At 46.5% G+C, this 15,421-nt stretch overlaps 1 protein-coding gene across 3 annotated transcripts in view; it reads right to left on the bottom strand.

Moving 5' to 3' along the window:
• Positions 1-15,421, bottom strand: part of RUNX2 (RUNX family transcription factor 2) — a 249,685-nt gene that overhangs the window by 58,545 nt on the left and 175,719 nt on the right. For all 3 annotated transcript variants that reach the window (XM_073586535.1, XM_073586532.1, XM_073586534.1), the window contains one exon: positions 8,328-8,484. In XM_073586535.1, coding sequence (XP_073442636.1) covers positions 8,328-8,484 — 157 coding nt within the window. The remainder of the gene's footprint in view (positions 1-8,327; positions 8,485-15,421) is intronic.

Here is a 15,421-nt window from a genome sequence, read left to right as displayed (position 1 = left end):
ACAGTGGATGCCAGGCCTGTGGGTCCCTAGCCTGTGTGTGCCAGGTCTGTGGGAGCAGAGACTGTAGATGCCAGGCCTGTGGGAGTAGAGACTGTGAATGCCAGGCCTGTGGGAGCAGAGACAGTGGATGACAGGCCTGTGAGTTCCTAGCCTGTGTGTGCCAAGTCTGTGGGAGCAGAGACTGTGGATGCTAGGATTGTGGGTGCAGAGACAGTGGATGCCAGGCCTGTGGAAGCAGAGATTGTGGATGGCAGGCCTGTGGGAACAGAGATTGTGGATGCCGGGCCTGTGGGAGCAGAGACTGTGGATGCCAGGCCTGTGGGAGCAGAGACTGTGGATGCCGGGCCTGTGGGAGCAGAGACTGTGGATGCCGGGCCTGTGGGAGCAGAGACTGTGGATGCCAGGCCTGTGGGAGCAAAGACTGTGGATACCGGGCCTGTGGGAGCAAAGACTGTGGATGCCGGGCCTGTGGGAGCAGAGACTGTGGATGGCAGGCCTGTGGGACCAGAGACTGTGGATGCCAGGCCTGTGGGAGCAGAGACTGTGGATGCCAGGCCTGTGGGAGCAGAGACTGTGGATGCCAGGCCTGTGGGAGCAGAGACTGTGGATGCCAGGCCTGTGGGAGTAGAGACTGTGAATGCCAGGCCTGTGGGAGCAGAGACAGTGGATGACAGGCCTGTGAGTTCCTAGCTTGTGTGTGCCAAGTCTGTGGGAGAAGAGACTGTGGATGCTAGGATTGTGGGTGCAGAGACAGTGGATGCCAGGCCTGTGGAAGCAGAGACTGTAGATGGCAGGCCTGTGGGAACAGAGATTGTGGATGCCGGGCCTGTGGGAGCAGAGACTGTGGATGCCAGGCCTGTGGGAGCAGAGACTGTGGATGCCGGGCCTGTGGGAGCAGAGACTGTGGATGCCGGGCCTGTGGGAGCAGAGACTGTGGATGCCAGGCCTGTGGGAGCAAAGACTGTGGATTCCGGGCCTGTGGGAGCAAAGACTGTGGATGCCGGGCCTGTGGGAACAGAGACTGTGGATGGCAGGCCTGTGGGAGCAGAGACTGTGGATGCCAGGCCTGTGGGAGCAGAGACTGTGGATGCCAGGCCTGTGGGAGCAGAGACTGTGGATGCCAGGCCTGTGGGAGCAAAGACTGTGGATGCCAGGTCTGTGGGAGCAGAGACTGTGGATGGCAGGCCTGTGGGAGCAGAGACGGTGGATGCCAGGCCTGTGGGAGCAGAGACTGTGGATGCCAGGCCTGTGGGAGCAGAGACTGTAGATGCCAGGTCTGTGGGAGCAGAGACTGTGGATGCCAGGCCTGTGGGAGCAGAGACTGTGGATGCCAGGCCTGTGGGAGCAGAGACTGTGGATGCCAGGCCTGTGGGAGCAGAGACTGTGGATGGCAGGTCTGTGGGAGCAGAGACTGTGGATGCCAGGCCTGTGGGAGCAGAGACTGTGGATGCCAGGCCTGTGGGAGCAGAGACTGTGGATGCCAGGCCTGTGGGAGCAAAGACTGTGGATGCCAGGCCTGTGGGAGCAGAGACTGTGGATGCCAGGCCTGTGGGAGCAGAGACTGTGGATGCCAGGCCTGTGGGAGCAGAGACTGTGGATGGCAGGTCTATGGGAGCAGAGACTGTGGATGGCAGGTCTATGGGAGCAGAGACTGTGGATGCCAGGCCTGTGGGAGCAGAGACTGTGGATGCCAGGCCTGTGGGAGCAGAGACTGTGGATGCCAGGCCTGTGGGAGCAGAGACTGTGGATGCCAGGCCTGTGGGAGCAAAGACTGTGTGTGCCAGACCTGCATGTTCAGAGAATGTGTGCCAGGCCTGTGAGTCTCTAGCCTGTGGGTGCCAGGCCTGTGAGTCTCTAGCCTGTGGGTGCCAGTCCTGTGGGTGCAGAGACTTTAGATACCAGACCTGTGGGTGCACAGTCTGAGGGTGCCTTGCCTCTGGGTGCTACAGCATTAAGAATAATTAGAAATAAGGGATCCCGGGTGTTTATATGTCATTACTAGTGTTCCCAAATGTCATTTTCTCATTGTCCTGTGAGCCCAAATGTCATTGTGTGATTACTCTGTGTCCCTAAGGCTGTGTGCACACGATGCAGATTTGCAGCAGATCCTCAGCGGATTTTACCGCGCAGAAACGTTGCATATCCGCATTGTGATGTACAGTAGCCTTAAAATCAATGAAAAAAAAAACCGCTGTGCAGACGCTGCAGATTTTTCTGCACAGTTTTCCTGCGGTACAAAATCTGCAGCATGTTACTTCTTTTGTGCGGTTTTCCATCTCCCCTGTCACCAAATCCGCAGGGGGAAAACCGCACAAAAACCGCAATAAAACCGCAGGAAAAATGGAAGAAATCCGCAGGAAAAATGCAGGTCATTTGACCTGCGGATTTCTTCCATTCTGCGCGGAAAAATCCGCAGGGCCAAAAAGTCCGTCTGCACTCAGCCTAAAGGTGTCCATGCACTTCCACCATCAGAGTATATCACGTTACTGTTGGGATTAATGGTGTTTCAGTTATCGTATCAGTTTTGCGCTGTTTTGCAGAACCGTAAAATTTGTGATAAAATGCATAGTTTTTGACTCAGGATAATTGGCCACTTGGCACACTTATAACTCAACCCAGTTTTATCATCAGCGCGACAGTACTCTTGCTCCTTATGTGCCTGCAGGTCTTGGCTCCTGCTCCCTATGTGTCAGTGCACTCCCTCCTTACATATCCGTGGTCATTACTCTTACTGCTTATGAGTCAGCATGTCTTTGCACTCACTCCTTATATATCAGTGGGCCATTGCCCTGGGTCCTTATATATCAGTGGGCCATTGCACTTGCTCTTTATTTGTTAGGGGGTCATTGTTCTTACTCCTTATATGTCAGGGGGTCATTGTTCTTACTCCTTTTATGTCAGGGGGTCATTGTTCTTACTCCTTATATGTCAGGGGGTCATTGTTCTTACTCCTTATATGTCAGGGGGTCATTGTTCTTACTCCTTATATGTCAGGGGGTCATTGTTCTTACTCCGTATATGTCAGGGTGTTTTTGTCATTAATCCTTATGTGACATTGTCCTTGCTCCTTATATGCTATTTGGGTCAGTGTGTCTTTGCTCCTGCTCCTTGGTCAGTGTGTCATTGCACCTGCTCTTTGGGTCAGTGTGTCATTGCACCTGCTCTTTGGGTCAGTGGGTCATTGCACCTGCTCCTTGGGTCAGTGTGTCATTGCTCCTGTTCCTTGGGTCAGTGTGTCATTGCTCCTGCTTCTTGGGTCAGTGTGTCATTGCTCCTGCTTCTTGGGTCAGTGTGTCATTGCTCCTGCTTCTTGGGTCAGTGTGTCATTGCTCTTGCTTCTTGGGTCAGTGTGTCATTGTTCCTGCTCCGTGGGTCAGTTTGTCATTGCTCCTGTTCCTTGGGTCAGTGTGTCATTGCTCCTGTTCCTAGAGTCAGTGTGCCATTGCTCCTGTTCCTTGGGTCAGTGTGTCATTGCTCCTATTCCTTGGGTCAGTGTGTCATTGCTCTTGCTTCTTGGGTCAGTGTGTCATTGTTCCTGCTCCGTGGGTCAGTTTGTCATTGCTCCTGTTCCTTGGGTCAGTGTGTCATTGCTCCTGTTCCTAGAGTCAGTGTGCCATTGCTCCTGTTCCTTGGGTCAGTGTGTCATTGCTCCTATTCCTTGGGTCAGTGTGTCATTGCTCCTGTTCCTTGGGTCAGTTTGTCATTGCTCCTGTTTCTTGGGTCAATGTGTCATTGTTCCTGCTCCGTGGGTCAATGTGTCATTGTTCCTGCTCCGTGGGTCAGTTTGTCATTGCTCCTGTTCCTTGGGTCAGTGTGTCATTGCTCCTGTTCCTAGAGTCAGTGTGCCATTGCTCCTGTTCCTTGGGTCAGTGTGTCATTGCTCCTGTTCGGTCAGTGTGTCATTGCTCTTGCTTCTTGGGTCAGTGTGTCATTGTTCCTGCTCCGTGGGTCAGTTTGTCATTGCTCCTGTTCCTTGGGTCAGTGTGTCATTGCTCCTGTTCCTAGATTCAGTGTGCCATTGCTCCTGTTGCTTGGGTCAGTGTGCCATTGCCCCTATTCGGTCAGTGTGTCATTGCTCTTGCTTCTTGGGTCAGTGTGTCATTGTTCCTGCTCCGTGGGTCAGTTTGTCATTGCTCCTGTTCCTTGGGTCAGTGTGTCATTGCTCCTGTTCCTAGAGTCAGTGTGCCATTGCTCCTGTTGCTTGGGTCAGTGTGCCATTGCTCCTATTTGGTCAGTGTGTCATTGCTCTTGCTTCTTGGGTCAGTGTGTCATTGTTCCTGCTCCGTGGGTCAGTTTGTCATTGCTCCTGTTCCTTGGATCAGTGTGTCATTGCTCCTGTTCCTAGAGTCAGTGTGCCATTGCTCCTGTTGCTTGGGTCAGTGTGCCATTGCTCCTGTTCCTTGGGTCAGTGTGTCATTGCTCCTATTCCTTGGGTCAGTGTGTCATTGCTCCTGCTTCTTGGGTCAGTGTGTCATTGCTCCTGCTTCTTGGGTCAGTGTGTCATTGCTCTTGCTTCTTGGGTCAGTGTGTCATTGTTCCTGCTCCGTGGGTCAGTTTGTCATTGCTCCTGTTCCTTGGGTCAGTGTGTCATTGCTCCTGTTCCTAGAGTCAGTGTGCCATTGCTCCTGTTCCTTGGGTCAGTGTGTCATTGCTCCTATTCCTTGGGTCAGTGTGTCATTGCTCTTGCTTCTTGGGTCAGTGTGTCATTGTTCCTGCTCCGTGGGTCAGTTTGTCATTGCTCCTGTTCCTTGGGTCAGTGTGTCATTGCTCCTGTTCCTAGAGTCAGTGTGCCATTGCTCCTGTTCCTTGGGTCAGTGTGTCATTGCTCCTATTCCTTGGGTCAGTGTGTCATTGCTCCTGTTCCTTGGGTCAGTTTGTCATTGCTCCTGTTTCTTGGGTCAATGTGTCATTGTTCCTGCTCCGTGGGTCAATGTGTCATTGTTCCTGCTCCGTGGGTCAGTTTGTCATTGCTCCTGTTCCTTGGGTCAGTGTGTCATTGCTCCTGTTCCTAGAGTCAGTGTGCCATTGCTCCTGTTCCTTGGGTCAGTGTGTCATTGCTCCTGTTCGGTCAGTGTGTCATTGCTCTTGCTTCTTGGGTCAGTGTGTCATTGTTCCTGCTCCGTGGGTCAGTTTGTCATTGCTCCTGTTCCTTGGGTCAGTGTGTCATTGCTCCTGTTCCTAGATTCAGTGTGCCATTGCTCCTGTTGCTTGGGTCAGTGTGCCATTGCCCCTATTCGGTCAGTGTGTCATTGCTCTTGCTTCTTGGGTCAGTGTGTCATTGTTCCTGCTCCGTGGGTCAGTTTGTCATTGCTCCTGTTCCTTGGGTCAGTGTGTCATTGCTCCTGTTCCTAGAGTCAGTGTGCCATTGCTCCTGTTGCTTGGGTCAGTGTGCCATTGCTCCTATTTGGTCAGTGTGTCATTGCTCTTGCTTCTTGGGTCAGTGTGTCATTGTTCCTGCTCCGTGGGTCAGTTTGTCATTGCTCCTGTTCCTTGGATCAGTGTGTCATTGCTCCTGTTCCTAGAGTCAGTGTGCCATTGCTCCTGTTGCTTGGGTCAGTGTGCCATTGCTCCTGTTCCTTGGGTCAGTGTGTCATTGCTCCTATTCCTTGGGTCAGTGTGTCATTGCTCCTATTCCTTGGGTCAGTGTGTCACTGCACCTGTTCCTTGGGTCAATGTGTCATTGTTCCTGCTCCGTGGGTCAGTGTGTCATTGCTCTTGTTCCTTGGGTCAGTTTGTCATTGCTCCTGTTTCTTGGGTCAGTGTGTCATTGCTCCTGCTTCTTGGGTCAGTGTGTCATTGCTCTTGTTCCTTGGGTCAGTTTGTCATTGCTCCTGTTCCTTGGGTCAGTGTGTCATTGCTCCTGTTCCTAGAGTCAGTGTGCCATTGCTCCTGTTGCTTGGGTCAGTGTGCCATTGCTCCTATTTGGTCAGTGTGTCATTGCTCTTGCTTCTTGGGTCAGTGTGTCATTGTTCCTGCTCCGTGGGTCAGTTTGTCATTGCTCCTGTTCCTTGGATCAGTGTGTCATTGCTCCTGTTCCTAGAGTCAGTGTGCCATTGCTCCTGTTGCTTGGGTCAGTGTGCCATTGCTCCTGTTCCTTGGGTCAGTGTGTCATTGCTCCTATTCCTTGGGTCAGTGTGTCATTGCTCCTGCTTCTTGGGTCAGTGTGTCATTGCTCCTGCTTCTTGGGTCAGTGTGTCATTGCTCTTGCTTCTTGGGTCAGTGTGTCATTGTTCCTGCTCCGTGGGTCAGTTTGTCATTGCTCCTGTTCCTTGGGTCAGTGTGTCATTGCTCCTGTTCCTAGAGTCAGTGTGCCATTGCTCCTGTTCCTTGGGTCAGTGTGTCATTGCTCCTATTCCTTGGGTCAGTGTGTCATTGCTCTTGCTTCTTGGGTCAGTGTGTCATTGTTCCTGCTCCGTGGGTCAGTTTGTCATTGCTCCTGTTCCTTGGGTCAGTGTGTCATTGCTCCTGTTCCTAGAGTCAGTGTGCCATTGCTCCTGTTCCTTGGGTCAGTGTGTCATTGCTCCTATTCCTTGGGTCAGTGTGTCATTGCTCCTGTTCCTTGGGTCAGTTTGTCATTGCTCCTGTTTCTTGGGTCAATGTGTCATTGTTCCTGCTCCGTGGGTCAATGTGTCATTGTTCCTGCTCCGTGGGTCAGTTTGTCATTGCTCCTGTTCCTTGGGTCAGTGTGTCATTGCTCCTGTTCCTAGAGTCAGTGTGCCATTGCTCCTGTTCCTTGGGTCAGTGTGTCATTGCTCCTGTTCGGTCAGTGTGTCATTGCTCTTGCTTCTTGGGTCAGTGTGTCATTGTTCCTGCTCCGTGGGTCAGTTTGTCATTGCTCCTGTTCCTTGGGTCAGTGTGTCATTGCTCCTGTTCCTAGATTCAGTGTGCCATTGCTCCTGTTGCTTGGGTCAGTGTGCCATTGCCCCTATTCGGTCAGTGTGTCATTGCTCTTGCTTCTTGGGTCAGTGTGTCATTGTTCCTGCTCCGTGGGTCAGTTTGTCATTGCTCCTGTTCCTTGGGTCAGTGTGTCATTGCTCCTGTTCCTAGAGTCAGTGTGCCATTGCTCCTGTTGCTTGGGTCAGTGTGCCATTGCTCCTATTTGGTCAGTGTGTCATTGCTCTTGCTTCTTGGGTCAGTGTGTCATTGTTCCTGCTCCGTGGGTCAGTTTGTCATTGCTCCTGTTCCTTGGATCAGTGTGTCATTGCTCCTGTTCCTAGAGTCAGTGTGCCATTGCTCCTGTTGCTTGGGTCAGTGTGCCATTGCTCCTGTTCCTTGGGTCAGTGTGTCATTGCTCCTATTCCTTGGGTCAGTGTGTCATTGCTCCTATTCCTTGGGTCAGTGTGTCACTGCACCTGTTCCTTGGGTCAATGTGTCATTGTTCCTGCTCCGTGGGTCAGTGTGTCATTGCTCTTGTTCCTTGGGTCAGTTTGTCATTGCTCCTGTTTCTTGGGTCAGTGTGTCATTGCTCCTGCTTCTTGGGTCAGTGTGTCATTGCTCTTGTTCCTTGGGTCAGTTTGTCATTGCTCCTGTTTCTTGGGTCAGTGTGTCATTGCTCCTGCTTCATGGGTTAGTGTTTCATTGCTCCTGTTCCTTGGGTCAGTGTGTCATTGCTCCTGCTTCTTGGGTCAGTGTGTCATTGCTCCTGCTTCTTGGGTCAGTGTGTCTTTGCTCTTGCTCCTTCGATCACTGTGTCTGCTCCTGCTCCTTGGGTCAGCGTGTCCTTGCACTTACTCCTTATGCCTCAGTGTGTCACTGCATTTGTTTCTTTGGTGTCATTGCTGTGAATTCTCAGATTCACAGATCTGAGTTTCATGGTTCATGAATGGATCTCAATTCCTGGACCTACCACTGATCTTCTGTCTGAAATGAATAGTCTTATATATCCCTAGAAGATTTGAGGAGAAGCACAATAGCGGTCCATACACATACCATAAAACTGTGAAATCAAGATGTGACAATTTGCCTTTGTCTTAGATCCCCAAGTGTCAGTGTATCACCACTAGATTAGTAACATTCCAGCATAGCAATTATATAAAGACGAGAGCCCAGAACATAAAGCCATGAATGTGCATCATCACTTTAAAAAAAAAATCTTATTTCCATATTGATATATAATCAATTAAAGTTCCTAAAGAGAAAACAGGGATGAAAAATGAATCTGACAATGCATGGCTACAAATAAGAGAAAATATGAGTTCTTCCAACAATAAGGAAATGGCAGAATGTTGTGTATCTGACGGGACGGACAGCAGTGACGTAGGAGAGCCTCGTCAGATGGAAAAAGGGTTTAGCCACAAGATCATCAGTGACAGAAGCAGAGAACCTACCTCTTCCGCTCCTGCCCACAAATCTCAGGTCGTTAAACCTCGCCACTTGATTTTTCATGACAGCAGAAGCATTCCTGAGTTCGGCAGAATAGTTTTCATCGTTCCCCGCCATGACCGTGACCACAGAGCCATCCGCCACCTCTCCAAGTGCAACCACCTGTGAAGATACCATTTTAGACAATTACTCAGATGCAATCTAATGGTGGATGTAGAAAATAAAGGATAAGAGTTATAGTTCCACTATGTGTCCACAAAGAATAGGATTTGCATACCATGCAGTCACATGCCGACTAGACGTATGTGGACTCTCTCACTGCAAGTATATTGAGCAAGGCTGGACACAGTCTAGTCGGAATGTGGCCGGGAGTATGCAAAATACATTCTTGCAGTCACATGACCACCCGCTCCCGGAGCCGAAGAATCCTCACAGGGTGCAATATGTACGATGTGAGGATTCCCACATAAAGTTACTGCAGACTTGTAGAATGAAGCCAGACAACCCCTTTAAATGCAATGACAAATCTGGACAACCTGCAACAAACGCTACATTTACACATTTTGTTTTTCTCCCATCTGGGTGCTGTCCACTTCTAAAACGGAGAGCACAATGACCCACAGCATTTAATGGAATCACTCACAATACAGGATGTCAGGATCAGTACAGGGTCAGTAATGTAATGTATGTACACAGTGACTGCACCAGCAGAATAGTGAGTGCAGCTCTGGAGTATAATACAGGATGTAACTCAGGATCAGTAATGTAATGTATGTACACAGTGACTGCACCAGCAGAAAAGTGAGTGCAGCTCTGGAGTATAATACAGGACGTAACTCACGGTCAGTAATGTAATGTATGTACACAGTGACTGCACCAGCAGAATAGTGAGTGCAGCTCTGGAGTATAATACAGGATGTAACTCAGGATCAGTAATGTAATGTATGTACACAGTGACTGCACCAGCAGAAAAGTGAGTGCAACTCTGGAGTATAATACAGGACGTAACTCACGGTCAGTAATGTAATGTATGTACACAGTGACTGCACCAGCAGAATAGTGAGTGCAGCTCTGGAGTATAATACAGGATGTAACTCAGGATCAGTAATGTAATGTGTGTACACAGTGACTGCGCCAGCAGAAAAGTGAGTGCAGCTCTGGAGTATAATACAGGACGTAACTCACGGTCAGTAATGTAATGTATGTACACAGTGACTGCACCAGCAGAATAGTGAGTGCAGCTCTGGGGTATAATACAGGAGGTAACTCAGGATCAGTAATGTAATGTATGTACACAGTGACTGCACCAGCAGAATAGTGAGTGCAGCTCTGGGGTATAATGCAGGATATAACTCAGGATCAGTAATGTAATGTGTGTACACAGTGACTGCACCGGCAGAATAGTGAGTGCAGCTCTGGGGTATAATGCAGGATGTAACTCAGGATCAGTAATGTAATGTATGTACACAGTGACTGCACCAGCAGAATAGTGAGTGCAGCTCTGGAGTATAATACAGGATGTAACTCAGGATCAGTAATGTAATGTATGTACACAGTGACTGCACCAGCAGAATAGTGAGTGCAACTCTGGGGTATAATACAGGATGTAACTAAGGATCAGTAATGTAATGTATGCACACAGTGACTGCACCAGCAGAATAGTGAGTGCAGCTCTGGAGTATAATACAGGAGGTAACTCAGGATCAGTAATGTAATGTATGTACACAGTGACTGCACCAGCAGAATAATGAGTGCAGCTCTGGAGTATAATACAGGATGTAACTCAGGATCAGTAATGTAATGTATGTACACAGTGACTGCACCAGCAGAATAGTGAGTGCAGCTCTGGAGTATAATACAGGAGGTAACTCAGGATCAGTAATGTAATGTATGTACACAGTGACTGCACCAGCAGAATAGCGAGTGCAGCTCTGGAGTATAATACAGGATGTAACTCAGGATCAGTAATGTAATGTATGTACACAGTGACTGCACCAGCAGAATAGTGAGTGCAGCTCTGGGGTATAATACAGGAGGTAACTCAGGATCAGTACAGGGTCAGTAATGTAATATATGTACACAGTGACTGCACCAGCAGAATAGTGAGTGCAGCTCTGGAGTATAATACAGGATGTAACTCAGGATCAGTAATGTAATGTATGTACGCAGTGACTGCACCAGCAGAATAGTGAGTGCAGCTCTGGGGTATAATACAGGATGTAACTCAGGATCAGTAATGTAATGTATGTACACAGTGACTGCACCAGCAGAATAATGAGCGCAGCTCTGGGGTATAATACAGGTTGTAACTCAGGATCAGTAATGTAATGTATGTACACAGTGACTGCACCAGCAGATTAGTGAGTGCAGCTCTGGGGTATAATACAGGAGGTAACTCAGGATCAGTACAGGGTCAGTAATGTAATGTATGTACACAGTGACTGCACCAGCAGAATAGTGAGTGCAGCTCTGGAGTATAATACAGGATGTAACTCAGGATCAGTAATGTAATGTATGTACGCAGTGACTGCACCAGCAGAATAGTGAGTGCAGCTCTGGGGTATAATACAGGATGTAACTCAGGATCAGTAATGTAATGTATGTACACAGTGACTGCACCAGCAGAATAATGAGCGCAGCTCTGGGGTATAATACAGGATGTAACTCAGGATCAGTACAGGATCAGTAATGTATGTATACAATTTGTTAGATTTACATAGATTTTATACACAAAGGGCCCGATTCATCATTTCCAGTTTTTTAAGTCACTTTTCTTTTTTGACTTGTGGTTTTCACTGTCATTTCTTACGCCAAATTCATCAAATGGCACGTGCGATGTCGCAAAACGTGTCAAAATAACTGGCGCACATAGAAGTGTGGAGCTGCACCAGATTTTGCCACTCTTTTTTTATTTTAAAAGAAAACTCACATTTCAGGAATCTGCATAAAACATCTGAAAATGTCACACCGATGTAAAATTTAGAAAAGCAAATGAACCACAAAAGACAAGCTGAAAAAAGGCGCAAAAAACTTGATGAAATTGCCGTAAATAAAAAAAATTTAAAAAATCAGTAATTGAGAGGTATTCACACCAAAAAAAAAAAATGTTTGCTGACAAGCAATGATGAATCGGGGCCAAAGAGTTTATGTAGGTTTTATACACACACATTTCTAATATCTCACCATCGTCTGCCATCAGATAAACCTGTAATAAACACTATATAAAGATATATATTCAGAAATCTAAAATGGCTAAAGCAAGTCCGGTGTAATATCTCATGGGGAGCAATGAAAATCGTTCATTCCGAGAATCGTGATAAAAACGTACATGTCATTTTCCAGGAAGGCTCGAGCACTCAGAGATCAGATTTGAGAACAAATACAAAAAAAAAAAGAAAAAAAAAGTTTAATTTCCTTACAAAAGTTATAAACCCAAAACAGTGCAGACCACGGCAGCTCATAGGGTCTTTTAGAGGTGGACTCAGATCAGGCTTTTAATCATCAAAAGGATCATTTTTTTATTATTTCCTAGCAAACCTACTGGAAACTATTCTAGCACCTGAGCTAACACACATCTCGCATCCATAAGTTATGAGGTGGCTTTACCAGCAGCCTCCTGACACATTTCTTTAGCTTTGTTATTTTACTCACTTATTGCGCCATCATATTACTGACATCATTATCATTGGGGCTCACAATCTAGATTCCCTATCAGTATGTCTTTGGAGTGTTGGAGGAAACCGGAGAACCCGGAGGAAACCCACACAAACACGGGGAGAGCAAACAAAGTCATTGTAGATGTTGTCTTTCATGGGATCTTAACTCAGGACCGAAAGCATAAGTGCCAACCACTGGGAGCCACCGTGCTGCCCATAGATCGGCCACCTTCACTCCATCTCTACTTGAACAACCTCGAATGTACAGACATTGCCATATTTCTATGTAGTACTTACTACGATAAAAAAGAAGAAAACTGCAAAAAACAACAAAACAAAACTATAGTTAAAAAAATGAAGGTAAAAAGGAGTTGCCACTAAATCGAGGGTTTGACCTATGGAAAACGGGTTTCCGTTACAAGTAGGACACCTAGTTTAAAGGATTGGAGCTATTAGACCCCTGATGTCTACACAACAGGCATTTATTGCAGATTCGATCGATATGCCGCAAATTTCAGAAGCGGGAATACAAAATGTTTAATTCGGGGAGTTGTCACATTCGTGACAGCTGTTCCATCATAGGAAGACAGTAAGGCATAAAAAGGCTAAACTATGTAGCAATTTAGCTAACCATCTCGTTAGAAGTAAGGTCACCCCGTTTGTACAAATATTTTTATTTTCCGTAAATTTTGTAAAAATTAGATCCTGATACGATGGAAGCAAATTTCATAATTTTTTTTTACGAAATACTATAAACTTCAAAACCTAAACATAGAAAACAGTGTGATCAAAGCTTAAGAGAGGCATTTACGTAAAGAGGTTGTCCACTACTTTAACATTGATGACCTAACCTTTGGATAGATCGTCAGTGTCTGATCGGTGAGGGTGCGACTCAAGGCACATCAGCCGACCAGCTGTTCTCGGTGCCAGCAGCTGCCAAAAGTGCTAAGTTACAGAGGTGCTCCATCTACTGTTAGTCGCCGAGGCCGCATACTGCACATCCGGACCCCCTATATATTTGAATAGGGGGCAGATGTGCCGTATCCAGCCACAGCTACTATCAGGAGACGGCGCAGCTCTGAAACTGAGCACTTCCGGCAGGAGCTGATAGGCGGGGGTGCTGTGTGTTGCAACCCCACGATACACTGACGTTCTATCCTAAGGATAGCTCATCAATGTTAAAGCAGTGGACAACCTCTTTCATAAATTGTTATATCCTACTTAGATAACGTTAACAACAATGTTTCTAAAAGCCAAGACAAAAAATGAGCAAATAAGTTAAAAAAAAATTGGATTTACTGTTGATTTCCCAGACGCCACATTTCCAACCAAGGAGCCATATTTCCACCAAGAATGGTAAATAGGGGCCAGAAATGAAGTATTTCATCCTCCTTTGTCTTATACACTGGAAATATGGTTCCATAATTGAAAACCCGCCAAACAGTGAACCAAAATTTGCCATATAGTGAAGATGTGTGTCCATGGTTTTTTATACCATCCCCATCACTGCTCATTATAGGAGACCTGACAGCTGACCACAATCAGAATCGTGCACTCATCAGTAAAAGACTCAATACATTACATCTCACACAAAGAATATTTGCAAACTAACCCTGCATCCTCCCATCTATACATCCACCTACTCTTCTTGCCCACAATGCAAACCATGGGAAAAAAAATAATAATTTGAGTCTTTTGAACAAATCTCTACCATCTACTCTGATCTTGAGCTTCAAAAGTCAAGTGAGGTCATGAGTTGTCCTTATTCACAATGGGCTGGGACAAATCCAAGAGGCCAGGAGGGGGGCAAACGCTTTAAGACATTTGTAAGTGGGCCATAAAGTTTGGGGATTTTTTTGTACTAAAGTCTATTGCAGGGAACTTATGAATTAAATGTAGCTCCTGGAGTGGTCTACTTGAATCTTCTGGAGTGGTCTGCCTGTACCTCCTGTAGTGGTCTACCTGTATCTCCTGGAGAGGTCTCCCTGTAGCTCCTGGAATAGTCTACCTGTAGCTCCAGGAGAGGTCTAGCTGTAGCTTCTGGAGAGGTCCACCGGCATTTCCTGGAGAGGTCCACCGGCAGCTCCTGGAGAGGTCTACCTGTAGCTCCTGGAGAGGTCTACCTGTAGCTCCTGGAGTGGTCTGCCTGTAGCTCCTGGAGTGGTCTACCTGTAGCTCCCAGAGAGGTCTACCGGTAGCTCTTTCAGAGGTCTACCGGTAGCTCCTGGAGAGGTCTAGCTGTAGCTCCTGGTTTGCCTGTAGCTCATGCAGAGGTCTACCTGTAGCTCCTGGAATGGTCTACCTGTAGCTCCTGGAGAGGTCTACCGGTAGCTCCTGGAGAGATCTACTGTAGCTCCTGGAATGGTCTGCCTGTAGCTCCTTGAGAGGTCTACCGGTAGCTACTAGAGAGATCTACTGTAGCTCCTGAAGTGGTCCGCCCGTGGCTCCTGGAGGGGTCTCCCCAGATCTCAGATTGCACATTATTTTCCTACATTTAATTTGGAAATCCCAGGATCACTGACAATATAAAAAGTAAGACATTTATGGAGCAAACATTTATCCCAGATGCGATCATTCCTCAAGGCAAGATCTAAAGAACTGTGATGTACGTAGATTAGTGTGACTACTTACATACATGTTGACCCTTGGATGAAAAAAACCCTTTTTTTGTGATTTTATTTTTATCTGTGGAAAATTTATTTAAAAAAAATCAATGACAAGTAAAAAATGTACATACCGTACATTTAGAAACCCAAAAATTAATGATGGCTCAGATCTTAAGATATTGGCACTGAAAAGATCATTAGGATCACAATAACCTCCAGTTCCTAAAATATTCACAGGTGCATCTTTCTATATTATTATTATTATTATTATTGACACTGGACAATAGTTTTAATATTTTTACGAACTGGATTAAATTTCAGAAATCTGTCGATTACAATTTTCAAGTCTATGCCCCTACAGTCTGCAAGTAAGGTTTACACTTCTTGGACTCCTGGAAAATCCCTTTAATTATAGTACATTTTATTATAGAAAAAGGTGATGGATATTTATTGTTAAGGACATGATCTACATTGTTAAATAACCGGTCTATATTACAATTGTGACATTTGATATTAAATTGTGTAAAATAATATAAAATACAACAGTAATAGCATGATATTTAAAAATTCTGATATAATAAACATAATATAATATCTTCTATTGTGAATGAATGACGCTGTAATGAATGGAGCAGACATGCGAGAAGTCCACGTCACTATCACGTGATAAACTACTTCTAGTTGATAATAGAAACATAAAAGGGCTGCAAAAATAAATTGTGGTAAATTTCTCGAGGTACTTTAACCGTTTGCTTAATTCTAAAGATCAGTTTATCATAATAGCTTTGTCAGGAAGTCGTAAATGGAGAATGGATCAATCAAATTCCGATTCCTGCA

Source organism: Dendrobates tinctorius, unplaced genomic scaffold (genome assembly GCF_039654945.1).
Source record: "Dendrobates tinctorius isolate UK_male_01 unplaced genomic scaffold, ASM3965494v1 ptg000093l, whole genome shotgun sequence".
In the NCBI taxonomy this organism is placed as follows: domain Eukaryota; kingdom Metazoa; phylum Chordata; class Amphibia; order Anura; family Dendrobatidae; genus Dendrobates; species Dendrobates tinctorius.
This window is presented reverse-complemented; position numbering and strand designations above follow the sequence as displayed.